At 39.9% G+C, this 15,614-nt stretch overlaps 1 protein-coding gene across 26 annotated transcripts in view; it reads right to left on the bottom strand.

Moving 5' to 3' along the window:
* Positions 1-15,614, bottom strand: part of NRXN3 (neurexin 3) — a 1,600,055-nt gene that overhangs the window by 791,990 nt on the left and 792,451 nt on the right. For all 26 annotated transcript variants that reach the window (XM_046009334.1, XM_046009311.1, XM_046009316.1 and 23 more), the window contains one exon: positions 10,050-10,169. In XM_046009334.1, coding sequence (XP_045865290.1) covers positions 10,050-10,169 — 120 coding nt within the window. The remainder of the gene's footprint in view (positions 1-10,049; positions 10,170-15,614) is intronic.

Genomic DNA, 15,614 nt, shown 5'->3' on the forward strand with positions numbered 1-15,614 from the left:
AAAGCAATGGGGGCCCCATCCAAGAAACTTGGATGATGAAACACTTGATGGAGACACATTTGCAGTGCGTAACTAGCTTGGCGTAGCTCCTTTGGCTGCAGAAGGCTCCGACTGAAGAAGACCTATAACTACAGTTGAAGGGTTCTCCCCTCCCCCCCACTCTATCCACCCCCGTGGTCCCCCCCAAAACCAAAATATGGCTCCTGAAATATTCCACACTGCCAGAGCTGTTCCAGGACTGATGCAAAAACTCACTTCGTCCCCAGAGGCTGTGGCTTAAAGCATGGCTCCTTGTGTGGTGTGTTAAGTCCTCGTCTCTCTGGCCCCCACCTTCAGTCTCAGGGTGTAAGGTAAAAAGAAACAGGTGACAGCCACCTCCAACCCAGAGAGAGTACTGGAGACTGGATTTACAATGGATTTGAAACAACAGAGAAAGAGACAATAGATGTGAAACAAGGGTGCACATGACCCTGAACATCAAAGAAAGAAAAACAGGCATTCCTGAAAGGAAGAAGACAGACAAAGGGCTCAGACTGCCCCGGGGGTGGGGGGAGCGGGGGGGGGGGGGGGGGGACCTGCAGTTTCCTCCAGATGAGAAGCAAGCACTAAGGGATAGGAGAGGGCAAGGCAGCTAGAATGCACCGGTGACATGGGGAAATCTTACACAAGTTCTATGGAGATAGAACAGAAAGAAAAGATCACACAGTATGTGATTCCATTTATATATGGTCAAGAACGGATAAAGCTCATGTATGTTGATAGAAATTCAAATAGCAGTAGCTTGTGAGAAGAGAAGGACTCCAGGGGCACAAGGGAATTCTCTGGGAAGATGGAACTATCCTTTATCTCAACTGGCATGCTAGTCACACAGCTATAAACATTTCTCATAATGCCCTTAAGATCCACACATTTTGGTGAATATAAATTTTACCTCAATCAAAAAATGCACATACCTCTGGTGGGGGGGTGGGGGGAACAGTTAAGAGAAAAAAGCAAGATAAGGAAACCAAATTATACTTATTGGCTCTATTTTACAAGAGAAAATAAAGTGGTTTACATATTTTTTTTGCCTTTGCACGTAAGTTGAAATAAATATAGATGGAAATAGATATAGGAAATTATAAGTCTATATTGAAAAATACGTTAAAATTGTACCCGTATGTGACTAACAAGGTAATATAAAATTATCTTCTGTGAACCAATAGGCTCTCAGTGGATTACTGCCATCACCATCAATAAGTAGCCAGCCAAGCACACCAGAAATAAATGGGCTGTAATTAAACATAGGCAATAAAATCGGTCTACAAATACTGCATGCTAAAGATGGCTGAAGCGAAATTAGTGAGGCCAGAGATTCTAACAACTCTTAATCAACCCTGGTAAGCTATCAGGACCCTGCCTGGTGGAGACTTATTTCTCCTTGAGCAGTAGGTCCAAGTGTCAACTAGAAATTAACATTTTATCTGTGAGTCTCAGCTCATTTCCATGGAGGGATATACAAAACAAAGCTGCAAGTAATCCTGGGGGGGCGCCTGGGTGGCTCGGTGGGTTAAAGCCTCTGCCTTCAGCTCAGGTCATGATCCCAGGGCCCTGGGTTCGAGCCCCGCATCGGGCTCTCTGCTCAGCAGGGAGCCTGCTTCCCTTCCTCTCTCTCTGCCTGCCTCTCTGCCTACTTGTGATCTCTGTCTGTCAAAAAAATAAATAAAATCTTAAAAAAAAAAGCTGCAAGTAATCCTGGTTCAATGAGTCTTTTTTGATTCTGCACTTGTATTGAAATCAGCAATATAACAGATCTGTGATACAAAATTGTCCCTTCTTGATATCGGGGAAATTATACGCAAGAGTGATTCCCAAGGGCAACAAGTGAAAAACCGCATCTATGAAACTGCCCCCCAAAAAATACCAGCACCATCACCCTAACTCTTCGAAGACCCTGGGATTAACTGCCATTTCCTGACATCCTGTTAGCTACACTGGATATCTGTGGTCCAGGAATGAAAAACAGACACAAAGAAATACCTTTGGCCATTACCTTAGGTCCTACTGGCTCAATGAATGCTTCTCTTTAACTGTCTTACCTTCTGCATCTTGCCTCTGATGGTACCAGGCTGCTCTTCCAGCCTTCCTGAATTTTCTGTAGTCAGCCTCTGCCTGCCCAGACCTACTCAACTTGCAGAATGGTCCTTTGATGGAACTTCTGATCTTATGACATGAGCAGATCAATCCTAAATGATGCCCTTATTTAAAACAAAGTAAAAAGTATAAACTATGTCTCTCCTACCAAATAATAATGTAGATACTAAAAATCAGAGTGTAATTGATGCAGTAGAAGTGGCCAAGCTCCATGGCTAATGAAGCATTCTGAGGAGTCCTCATTAAGAAGCTTTCCTTGAGGCATTCAGAAGACATCAGCAGTCCAGAGCTCACACTTTGCACTCAGACACATAAAGCTAAATTCCTGTCCCCCATCCTAATGGTTTTGTGACCTTGAGCAGATCACTTGACTTCTCCATGTCTCAGTTCCCTCATCTGTAAAACTGGGGTTATAATACTATCTGCTTTCTAGAGTTGTTAAGACATAAGGATGACACAACAAATTCAGCACAGTGTTTGCTTCACAGCTAAACGGCTAAAAAATAAAAGGTACTTGAGTATGATGGAGGTATTCAAGGTAACAAAAAGGACTTGAATTTGAATAGATCATACTGCTGTTAATAAAAATTATCCAAAATTTAGGGGAAAAAGGCCAGGAGAGAGTCATATGTCCTTATCGTGTCCTCGAAAGACACAGTTTTAACAATACCACCCAAGAAGTATTTATTTCAATGGAAAAATGTACTTGTGCTTGACACTGGAATTTACTATTAACTGAGATCCACACTCTGCAAGATGATTAGCCTGTGGATTTTTGTTCAGTAGAGATATAACAGTGGGTAGGAAAGATGACAACCCAAGGCTAAGGGCTTTTTCCTCGTGAGACATTCGCCATTTTTATATTTAACCCAAATATTTAATATTCTTTTTAATGCCTATAAATATCCAATTCGTCAAATATTCTTTTGCCATCTTGCTTATGTTTTTACCGTCTTACTGTTTTCCTCACTAAGGAGTTAAATAAATCCGGGACACATTCATCCTGTGTTTATGTGAGTTATGCTTTTAACTTTATGAAAATTATGTTTGTGTGAGTCCAGTTTTTAACTTTTGAAAATTACATCAAAAATTAACCAATAGTTCCACGCAGGCTACTATGTGTCATGCCCTGACATTCACAATTATGAATTCAATTTATCTTTACAGCATTCTTGTGAGATAGGACCTACAAACATCATTTGGGGAACACAGGGGAGTTAATTAATTCCAAAGTAGTATAACTATTAAGTATCAGAGTCACAATTTCAACACAGGCCATCCTCTCCCCCTCAGAGGTCTCATTCATTATGTTATATGGCAATATAAAGATTGCAATAAAGTAAAGGGAAAAAAGGAAATCAGAAGATCTAGATCAACAGAGAATAAAAATATACATGTTTGCGGATATGGGAAGATATTCTAATTCTATCATATCTCAAGATATTCTAACTAAAAAGTCTTATCTTAGTATTAAGGCAGAGAGATCTAAAGGGTTCAGAATTCCAGAATATAATAAAATGAACAACCAAGAACCAGAGCTTCTTTTTTCCAACCCTATATTCCTATTCCTATGCAACTGGGTTGTCTATAAAGACTTGACCTCCTGGCATTTTAAGCACTCCAGTCTGGTAATTAGTGACATTACACTATTATTGTTCCTAATGATCATCAGGTAGTAACAAATCTTTCCTTTTTATTACGTTATGTTAGTCACCATACAGTTCATCATTAGTTTTTGATGTAGTGTTCCATGATTCATTATCTGTGTACAACACCCAGTGCAAGTAGTAGCAAATCTAATAAGAATGTGAGCTTTCACATCAGACAAATCTGGATTCAAGTCCTCACTCAGCTATTTCCTGTGTGACCTCAGTGTCTCCATTGTGAAAATCAGGACAATAGCATTTCATAGAACTTTGGGATAATTAAAGGGATGACTTCTCTATAAAGGTCCTAGTAGCGTGTCAGGAATAAAAAAGGGACTTGACAAATGTCAAATATTATTAGTTACCAAGCAAAAAAACGATCACTGCTTCTATTCTATCATACTCTTGGTGCTGTACCAAAGCTTCAAGAGGCTGAGTGACTAACTCAATTTCAGTTAAAAGTTAGCATTGACATTTAAAGTAGTTTGATTCTGAAGCTAATTAACTTAATGGCTATGTTACCTTTTATAATTTAATAATATATATACACTACAAGTCAACTTTTTTAAAAATTTGGGTTCACTTAAAATACATTTCCAAGATAAATGTCCAACAATGGTTCAAAGAAAAAAGATTTGGGGTCTGTTAGTCCTCATCCAGGACTCAACATGGAGGTTTAATCCCAAAGAAATGAGTGCCATATTGGACATTCTACTAAATGAGATGACAAAATCTAATAATGTTTTCTATACTTTGAAAAATGCATATAATGCACCATAAAGCAAAATCAGGCAGCCAGAATGTCAGCCTTGGCTGCAGCCTGCCTCTCTCTCTCTCTCTCTCTTTCTCGCTGGGATGCTATCTTCCCTTTCCCGCCTTCCTTCTTACCATATATGCTTAGAAGCTACTTAGAAATTTTTCAAGACTCATAGGTCCATGAAAAACCTCAATAAGATCAGCTCTTTTTGATGGAGTCTCCACTCCAGGGACAACTGATGCCTCTCTACTTCATAAGCCCTCACTACATGTGGTTTATACTCCCACTAAAAGCACTTCTCTGTGTGTCTTCCCCCATGAGACTCTAATGTCTTTGAGAACAGGGGTGTATCTTATTCACGATCATATCTGCAAAAAGGGTCTGGTGAGTAAATGAATAAGGAAATAATAAAGTATTCTAAACAGCAAACAAATAACTTAAAACTAAACTTCTCAGAGATGGCTGATTTGTAGGACGGGCAGAACCCGGAAACAGAGGTAGGCATTAAACACGTAACTGAAAACATGAAGACACCGTAGTCTGATATCTCTGGAAATTATTGCTGTACGAATAACAACACAGACTCGTAACGTAATGCCCATGTATATGTATGGATCCAGGAGACAGAAAGAACATATACATGTCTATTTCCTTGTTTGTACACTAAGGAATGCATATATTGCTCATTTTTTCTGAAGCCTGAATGGAAAATGTGTTTTTAACAGATTTAATCAATACACCAACCTACATTAAAAAAATAAATAAACCCACACAATAAAAAAAAAAAAAAAAAGCAAAAGGCCAATCAATAGCCAACAGTGCAGCTTAACAGCCACTCCAGCAGAAAACTGTCTGAAAAGGTGCTTCACACTCCACTGTCTGCACGATGCACAGCTGCTTGCTATTGATTTGTTGCAAGCAAAGAACATCTATTATAACGAGCCAGTGTGAACCTAGCAATTTCTCCAACAAGTAGCCTGCAATGTAGGACCAGCCATGTAGCGCAGGTCGCTGGCTGCGGAGGGTGGGCTGAGGACCCACATTTATTTCCTTCTGTTTTTCCCACGAAGCCTTTATAAACACCCAATTTCTAAATCCAGCAACTTGCTGTGTTTTAAGCACTCACACACAACACACTGTTTCGCATTCACTTCTCCAGGGACCAGGAGCAATAATGAGACTTCAGTGTTGTACGCAACTCACAACCGTTGTCATACACATGCTCAGGGAGAGCTGTGGTGGTGTAAGGTATTTAAAATCGCTATTTTCACAAAGCCCCCAGGAATTACAACGCTTTTGTATTTGTGTGGGTATGTGCAAGTGGCATTGGATTTTGTGCAACATTGTGCGGTGTTGTGGAGAGAGGGACTCAACAATAGGTCGCCCTGCTCACATCACAGGAAAGGGAACTGGATTTGCTACATTGTGATGGCTACGACCCACTGAAATCTCCCAGGCCCTTGGCCCTGATTTTAAATACCAGTAGGAACCCAATATCCAAAAAGAATATCCCTATGAGAAACTGTGTGGGGTTCCATTTCTTCTGTTCTTAAAATGTAGCCCCATCATTAAGTTGGAACTCAGGTGGTATGCACCCTCTGAGAAGTCAGCCCTCTCTGGTTTGAGTTTTTCAGAAGAACTGAAGATTTTCTTTGGAGGACATTACTGGTGTGTCCTTCCCTAGATCTTACGGGATCCTCCATGAACCCAAAATTACTTCTGGGATGATTTTGTCCATTATGGTTTTAGATCAGTCTTAGAAGTCACCTAAAGGAAAGTCCCTGTGAATCTGCTCTTAGATGAAATGGTAGAAGATCTTATCTTAAAACTACGTAAGACAATAGCAAATCAGTTATACCTGGATTTCCAATCAGATCACTTTTGGTTTCTATCCAATACAAGAGAGCCATTCTTACACAAGGTAACCAGCCACGGAGAAGACATGCCACACCTTCACAATCACGGTGTATGCTTTGCATGGCTCTCTTTCTAAGATGAAACCTGAAATTCACCTCCTGCCTCCACCAATCCACCATGCTCTCAGAGAAAATGGTGGAATAAAGTTAAACCCATCCATGCTTGGTCTACTCATGCTGAATGAGATATAGTTTCTAAACATAAGCTCTACTCATGGAAGTGACAACTATGTGACAGCACCTGAAAATCATCAAGCAAACACCCAATTTGGCAAACAGGCAAGAAAAATCAAAGGTCGTGAACGAAGGAACCAATGCTAGGAGAAACATGGAGAATGCTAAAATGCAAACATTTCTTTAGAAACTTCCAAATCATGCCCAGATACAAGTAACTTTTCTATACATGATGAACTGAAAAGAACCCTTTATTTTGAAAAATATCAAAACCTAGCACTTTCCTATTGAACTAGTTTCTATTCTTGGACGTGCCTTAAGAAATTGTGTGTGTTTTTTGTTTTTTGTTTTTCCATTAACTGAGATCAATCTGCTGTCCTGAGAAATACCTCATGGAAAATGAGAGATCCAAACCTTCTCCCCCCAACCCTCCACCAAAAAGTCTGTTGCCACTAGATAGAATCTTAAATCAACCATAGGGTCCTATGACAGCATTGTGAGAAATACGATGTATTTTAGATATATGTGACTTTCTGTAGAATACACTATTCCTAAAAATACAGGTAAAGGCCATATTTCCTTGGCACTCCAATCATCACATCATGCTCCATTTCTGTTATTTAGGTCAAAGGCAGGCCACCTGCAGCACGCATGCTACCAAAGCAATCACTAATGGCCTCTGTGTTCTTCCATATAAGACTCAGCCCTGCTCATCTCTCCTCTTCCATTCACTTAGTGTATCTGTTCCCCTTCCTCTGCACTTTTTCCCATGGCCCTTCCCAATGATAAGTATGAGCTTTATTCAAATCTTGGTGACTCCGAAGGTGAAGACTCTTCTCCTGCCGCAAGCGAAGCCACCAAGAATTTGCTAACAGAGGCCCGGAGAAAATCAAATAGTGAACTCAATCTTGAAGACGTTTGTGAGATAAAGCAGCAAAGACGCTAAAGGTCAAGGTTGATACAGAAAGTAATGATCTATGATGTAAACAGGTAAGGCTGATTTTTTAGGTGGAACAAACTGCCTCCGATGCTAATTCCAAAAGAAAAGTCCCCCGATACTTTCAACATCAATCATGGGATACAGAGGCATCTATTGTACAATTCTAAGCAACCTAAATTTCTGATACACGCGGTTGGTTTCATTAAAAGTGCATATCTACACATGACAGTTATATCCAATTTATCTGAACTCTATTTATTCCTTACATTCTGCAATTAAAATGTACTTGCTCACACTTCCATATAGTCGTCTGGTCATACCAGCCCTGGTCTGCTCTCCAACTGGAGACGAGGCAAGAAGATTCTTTTAACAACTTAGGCTCAACATCTTCTACAATAAAACCTTCATCTGTACGGTTTACAGAATAAAATCCAGAATATAATACCTAGACCTGGATACCTCAGAAGCATTTTTGAAGGATGACATTGTTTTGTCACAAAAGAAAGCTGACTTTTCCCAATCCACTCTAGTACTTCATTATATACTGACAAATTGCTTGAGTCAGATACTGTAACCTTCTTCATTCTGGACTGAGATGCCATCTGCTCTTGACAAAGTCAGGAAAAAAAAAAAATCATAGAAAGCCAGGAAGAATCCTCATTGATTTTGAGCAGAAAATAGTGCCTGGGCCTGGGTGGCCAAAAGGAACATATCAATGAGAGAAAGTGTATACGTACCTTCTGAAGATCATGTTATCCACCGTAGTTAGAATCACTTACCTTTCTGCATTTTCCGTGGGCAGTCTCGTCCTGGCCATATTCTACCAGGAGTGGTATGTATTTATGTTATGGAATAAACTTGGGAGGATAAAGAAGCATTATGCCCGCCATTTAGGATAAAAAGCTTTCCCACTGAGTCCTATGCAAACAAAGTGGAGGGCAAATAAAGAACACATAGCACAACTGTCCAGATATCCTGGATGGGTCCATAACTGCCTATTTTGAAGTGAAACAACAGCATTTCTGACTCATAAGTGTGGGAATAAGACTTTCAATAATACCAAGTACTTGGAAAGAATAATCTGATACCAAAACTTTCTGCAAATACTGTGTCCTTTATGTCACAGACCTAGAGGCACCTGCTTACGTTAGATCAATGAGAATCAAAGATGTTTCTCTCTACATTGGTAGAGTTCCTACCTGTTTCTCCAGGTATATCTTAAGAGACTGACAGAGCATATAAAGACAAAAAGCTATGAGAAAAAATGAGAAGCAGAACACGGGGCAACTATGCACACGAAAAAAAAAAAGTTGAGAAATAAGGATTCAAGAAAAACCAAGTGAACACAACAGAGATGGCATTGTAGTCAGTACCTACTCCCACTTAGGCAACCATACTGTGACTTTAGTATCTGCTCAGACAACACCACGCACTTTTTTAATAAAACCAAGAGGTCAACGGACTACAAGTTCAGATTGCAATATAAACGCCTACCATTTAGAAAGTCAGAAGATCAGCAGGACCCACTATATCATGGCTTTCAACAAATCTCTTTGAATAGGTATTCAGAAAATTTAAGCGTTGGCTTATTCTTTAAAAATAGCCATGTTAGGAAAGTAATACAATAAGGCAGTGGAGACACAGGTGACAGTTTCCCACAGAACTGAAGTATCTCCACCATCAACTCCAGAGTCATCTTCATGAAATCAGTCTTCTAGCATTAAATCAGCTGATAGAAGAAGCATTGCCAGAGGACAAAATTAACAACTGGCTCTCTTCCAATATGAACCAAATATGCAGATACAAACTTATAAATGTATGTACAAAATAGAAATGCATATGTAAACAGAACGACTATGTACATACAAACCAAACGGATATCAACAGAGTTAGCTACAGGGAATTTCCAAATATTTGAAAAGCCCCTGAGAATGCCTTAAACATTTCTAGTTAGAAAAAATAATAAACTCTGAATGTCTTCATCATTTGGAAGAGCTAAGAAATTCTCTAAATTCAGAATTTTGAGAAAACACCTAGATTTCTTAAATAACCTCTAAATTCTAGACAATGCAAATGGACGAGTCTCAAAACTGTTATCCAGGTGACTTAATTATGGAAAAACTGAACTTCTTAGAGCAAAAATATTGCTTGAGCTGGTTTTTGTTTTGTTTTTGTTGTTGTTGTGGGGTTATTATTTTTTTTTTGTCTTTTTGTTTTTGTTTTTTGCTTCTCAGCCACAGGCAATCTAATCTAAAGAAAAAACACATGGAGTAAGAAAATGGGAAAACATGTAGTAATGTTGAACAAGTAATGTCTCTTTGCTCTTCCATTAAGAGCACCAGTGCTCTATTTTCCAAGTTTGTGGAGGAGGAAATTGCTTACAATTCTTTCAGAAGAACCATCCTTTTACATTATGTTCCTTAAGGTTTCTCTAAACCTCAAAACAGTGAAAAAACTCCCAAGGATGAAAAGGTTGTACTCACGATCATTGCACTGGTTTCCGGAATACGACGTCATGGAGCAGTCGCAGGTGAAGCCTTCCCACTGCTGCATGCAGACCCCCTGGTTGGCACATGAATCTTCCTGGCAGGTGGTACTTGGTCCTAGTAATCCATAAAAAGAGGGGGAGAGAAGAAAAAAGGAAAGAGACAAGTGTTCACAATGAAGTTCAAAGCAAGCACTTGACTTTGCGACTCCCATGCCCCAAAACATTGAAAACCACAACCGTCCAAGATGTTGACTCTAGATCATGCAACAAGAATCAGGATATACAAAAGACAACAGAAATACACACTTAGCCACAGACTATCAACAGTTACACACAGAAGGGAGAGGGCTGAACACATTGTTCTCTCTTAGGCAGACTTTGCAAAAGAGCTTCATCTCTACCACCCAACTAGAAAGACACTTCATTTGGAATATGGTCTTTCTAGACATATAATGGTAAAGCAAAAAAATGTATTCCCGTGATTCTTATGAATCATGAATTAAGGCATAAAAGTCCCTAAAGTTTACTTCATGACATTAAAAAGATGTTTGATGACATGAAGAGGAGGAGAAAGAGAAGCATCTAGCAGCCAACATATATTGGTGTTTTGTAGGTGGTAAGTACTGGGTACTAAACACTTTGTCTACATTATCTCATTATGCTCTCCAGTGACACTAAGAAGTAAGTAATTATGATCACCCATTTCACAGATTAAAAGAAAAAGAAAAAGAAAAAAAAACTAAGCTTATATAAGTAATCTACCCAAGGTCGAACATTCGGTAATGAAAGGACCATGATATCCAACTTAGGTAATGATATCTAACCATTTCTGGGAACCATGCTCTTAGCTACATCAGTAGTTCTTAAAGTGTGATTTCTCAGACCAACATCACCTGGGAAGTGGTTAGAAAGGCAAAAGATGGGGCCCCAGACGTACTGAATCACAAACTTCAGAAAGAGGTAAAAATGCGTGTTTCCACAGGCTTCCAGGAAATTGTGACGCAGTCTGGACTTTGAGAACCAGTATATTATACTGCGCTGTTGCTATTGGTTTACAGAGGGGTATATTCAAAAGCAGTGTCCATATGGCAGAGGATGCAAAAGAGAATTATTTGAGGGATAGGAAGAAAATATTAGAAATTGCATTCATTTAATTTTGCTTTATTATTTCTATTTTCATGTGTCTTTCATAAACCAATAATATATAAGTACAGTGGTACAAGTATCTGATGTAGAAATAATTACACTTTTGGGGGGGCATTCTCAAAATCTTTTATTTTTTTTTTTTTAAGATTTTATTTATTTATTTGACACAGAGAAAGAGATCACAAGCAGGCAGAGAGGCAGGCAGAGAGAGAGGGGGAAGCAGGCTCCCTGCTGGGCAGAGAGCCCGATTCGGGCCTCCATCCCAGGACCCTGAGACCATGACCCGAGCTGAAGGCAGAGTCTTAACCCACTGAGCTACCCAGGTGCCCTCAAAATCTTTTCTGGATATGAGAAAGCAACTGAAAAAGTTTGGTGATCTCTACTTTACAGGTTGTCATTAAAATCTCACTTTAGGTCAGCCTGGGGCCTCTCTTTTACCATTTGCTCTTTTTCATTTCTGTCTTCTGCCTTAACCTTGGGATTAAAGATAAACCCGCACCTTTGGAATTATCTGAGCTAATAAGAACTATCTTAATATTCAAGATAACTCCCAAGAGAGCTTCAGCAAAGGAGAGCCCTTTGACTCATCAAATATATTACTCAAGATCTGATGCAAAAAAAGCACTTGACAGAGTAAAACTATACCCACTGCATTAAGCGCATATTTCACCATTTCCAAAGCAAAGCCTCACACGGGCACGGAATATTGAAATGTATGCATGCAGAGTCCTAGGGATGCATGTTCAAAAGAGACACATGACTACAAAGGGTTTGTCTTCTGGGTGGCAAGACATTCTGTATTTATTCATGAGGGGTAGAAGCAATACAGACCGTCACTCCTAATGCAAAGCTATTAGGATATGACAGAAGAAAGTTCAAGACAATTCTAGCACTGGGCGAGCAGCGCTGCTGCTGGGTCTCTGCAGCTCCTATCTGCCATGTGGTTCCCCCATGTGGAGATGAAAGGAGGTTCATGGTCATGTTCTCAGTGGGTCTTAAACTTGAGCATTGTGTAGTACAAATTTCATTAACAATGGCAAATCAGGACAGCTTCTTTCAAAGGATAAAAGTTTCTGAGAAGTCCACAGGGCTCCCTGACCAAACAGCTCTTAGCAGACAATGGACTAGTAATTTAATTGTACTCAGGAACCAGAAACACATGTAAGGCTTTCCCTTGAAAGAGAGTAGAACCAGCAAAAACTTGGGGAAAACACAATAATCCTTTGAATGTTAATTGAATCTGAGACCAAGGCTTTTCTATGCTTTTCCCTTCCCCTCTAACTTGGCAAATGCTCACCATTTTCTAAGGACCAGCTCAAAGGCCTCCCATGTAGAAAGCGTTCCCTAGTAACTTCGAACAATTCTCCCACTTCTTAGTGGCCATGACACTTATTATCTGCATCGTTAACATTTACATAGGGTAATAGTCACTTGAACACTTTATTACACATTGTGATGTCCTCTGCTTATATAAGCCTCTAATTGTTTCGTATTTTTTCAGTATTGCCCCCAAAAGACAGAATGTGGCCTGCTGCTAGAAATCACAAATATGCTTTGATTATGTCCTTGCTGGGTTCAATGTTCTGTGCCAGATAGAGAGAACATGTTTCAGTCAGTGTTGAGCTATCTGAACGGCAGTCCCCCCATCTGTCTATGTCTCCTACTGTCAAAACCTGAGCCTAGGTGACTCTGCTCCACAAAGCGGAGAATTTGTTGCACATGCATTACGGGGCATGTGCCGTACAGAATCAGAGAGTCCTCAAAGACCAAAGACCGTCGGGGTGCCTGGGTGGCTCAGTCGGTTGAGCCTCTGCCTTTGGCTCCGGTCATAATCTCAGGGTCCTGGGATGGAGCCCCACATCGGGCTCTCTGCTCAGCGGGGAGCCTCCTTCCCTCTCTCTCTGCCTGCCTCTCTGCCTACTTGTGATCTCTGTCTGTCAAATAAGTAAATAAAATCTTAAAAAAAAAAAAAGACGAAAGACCTTCTACTGTAATCACCTCAGAAAAAGAGCAGCTGTGGCGAGGCGGGGCTCGAACCTGCAACGGCTCCTCATAGATCTGAGACTAAACTCACACTTGTTATTGACGCTGAGATCCTCGGGGCCCTGCCTCCTCCTCCAGCCACATGTCCCACTTGTGGCCCCCAGCTCACAGCACTGCAGCCATCCCTTCATCCTTTCACTCCCTCCTGACCCCAGTGGTGCTCACACGGTGGGCCTCGCCGCAGCAGCAGCAGCCGCACCTGGGAGCTCATAACAAAGGCGCCTTTTCAGGCTCCGCCCAGACCTACTGGCCCGAGATCTGTCCAGAGTGGTGATAAGCCCTCTGGGTCGCTCTGAGGCCTGCTCACCTTCCAGGACCTCTGCTCCTACGCTTCAAGACCATCTACCTTCAAGGTCCTCTGCTCTTGTTCTATCTACAGCCTGAAATGTCCTTTCTGCAGATTATCAAATGATCGGTCCGTTCTTACTCTGTTTAAGTTTCAGGCTTAAGGTGGGCTTTCTTCAGACTCTCCTATTTCATGTGGTCCCCATCAGCATTTCCTGTGTTCTCCATCACATTTCCTTCTTGATTTAGCTCTAGGCACTGCCTAGAACTAAGTCATTTATTAAAATTTTTATTGTTTGTCTCATCTGTGAGGGCAGAAGTCTTACCTGCTTTACTCAACTTTATAGCTCTAACTTCTGATAAGGTATTTGGTATAAAATAACAGCTCAGAAAATGTTGCTAAGTGAAAAAAGAACAAGAGAACCAAAATTAAAAAAAAAATGAAGTCATTCTTTTATCACTTAAAGCCAAGTGGTTTTCCAAACTAACAATTTATCCATAGAATTTACCAATATCATACAAGCAATTTTCTACTTGGAATCACTTTTTGGGGGGAGGTAGTGATGGTGGTAGGATTTAACTGGCCACATTCCCTCCCCTAACTTAACTATCAGATTTGATCAATCTTACCAGATCCTGAACAAGAACGCTTCTGTGTCCCCAGTGTCCAGGGACAGTATGAACCGCTGAATGATTAAGTGTTGGCATTAGAGCCTAAAGAGCTTCCTAGATGATAATATAAGCTCCTGTATTTAAGTACATCCTTTCCTGAACAGATCATATTTTATATTTGTCTATTTCTCAAATAGTAATGTCTCCGAAACTAAACAGAGAAATTAGAGAAACATGCCAAACTACCCCCAAAAAAGAAAAAAATAGAAAATCTTCAATAATGCTTCTAAAGGTGCCTCATTGATATAAAATGATCCTGTACAAAGAGGCTATAACAATAACAAACCAAGGGATTTACATAGCACTTATCATCTGCCAGACACTGTACTAAGTACCTTTCAGATATTAACTCAATTAATCTTCATAAACACATGATGAAGCAATTACAATTAAGGGTATTAGGGAATCAGAAAACGGGAATAATTTTCTTAAGGAAGAACTTTAAAATAACCGAGAACTTTAAAAATAAGGGAATTTTTTGACTGATGATCAAGTCGGAAGGCAAGGGTTTTAGAGAAGTACACTGAGTACACATATTTTTTGTGAAGCCCCCACTAACAAGTAATAGGTGAGATCTCAAACCCAGGCTTGCTAACTCAACAGCTGAGCCATCTAACCTCTATGAATATGGGTAAACCATACAGGGAGAGTAAGAGAGTGTGTGTGTGTGTGTGTGTTACCATTGGATTAGCAAGAGAAATTTAAATAAGGTATCTCTAATCTATAATCAGAGAAGGATGACTTTTTAATGTAAAAATGTGTGGGGTTCTTTTTTCAAGGAAAATTTTCAAAGGCCATTTCGATTCAACATTCAGTAAAAAATTAACAGGAAGATCTAGTTTTATCCACTTATATATAACACCAGAACAAAAATCTGTACCAAATACATATAAATATAAGGTACTCCTAAGAACGTAATAATACGTTTGTCTAAAACATTCTTCCTAATCAAATGAAAATTATAAAAATTCTAAGATAACATAAACCTTTAGAATTATATACTTAAAAGGTTTTCAAATTATTATTAATAACTTAAAAGTGCAGGGGTGCCTGGGTAGCTCAGTGGGTTAAAGTCTCTGCCTTCAGCTCAGGTCATGATCTCAGGGTCCTGGGATAGAACCCCACATCAGGTTATCTGCTCAGCAGGGAGCCTGCCTCCCTTGTTCTCTCTCTGCCTGCCTTTCTGCCTACTTGTGATCTCTGTCTGTCAAATAAATAAATAAAATTTTAAAAAAACCTTAAAAGTGCACTAAACCTTTCAGAAACCCTTGTATACAGATCGTGTATATGACTTTTGCATTTGCTGTGTAACCAGTCCTCACTGAAACAGCCACATAGTCTTTTTGAGACAAGATGGTGACTTTTCTTTTGTCTAGCAGGGAAGTGACAAGGCAACAGAAGTGTGTAAGAAAAG

The sequence above is a fragment of the Meles meles genome, chromosome 6, assembly GCF_922984935.1.
Source record: "Meles meles chromosome 6, mMelMel3.1 paternal haplotype, whole genome shotgun sequence".
Lineage (NCBI taxonomy): Eukaryota > Metazoa > Chordata > Mammalia > Carnivora > Mustelidae > Meles > Meles meles.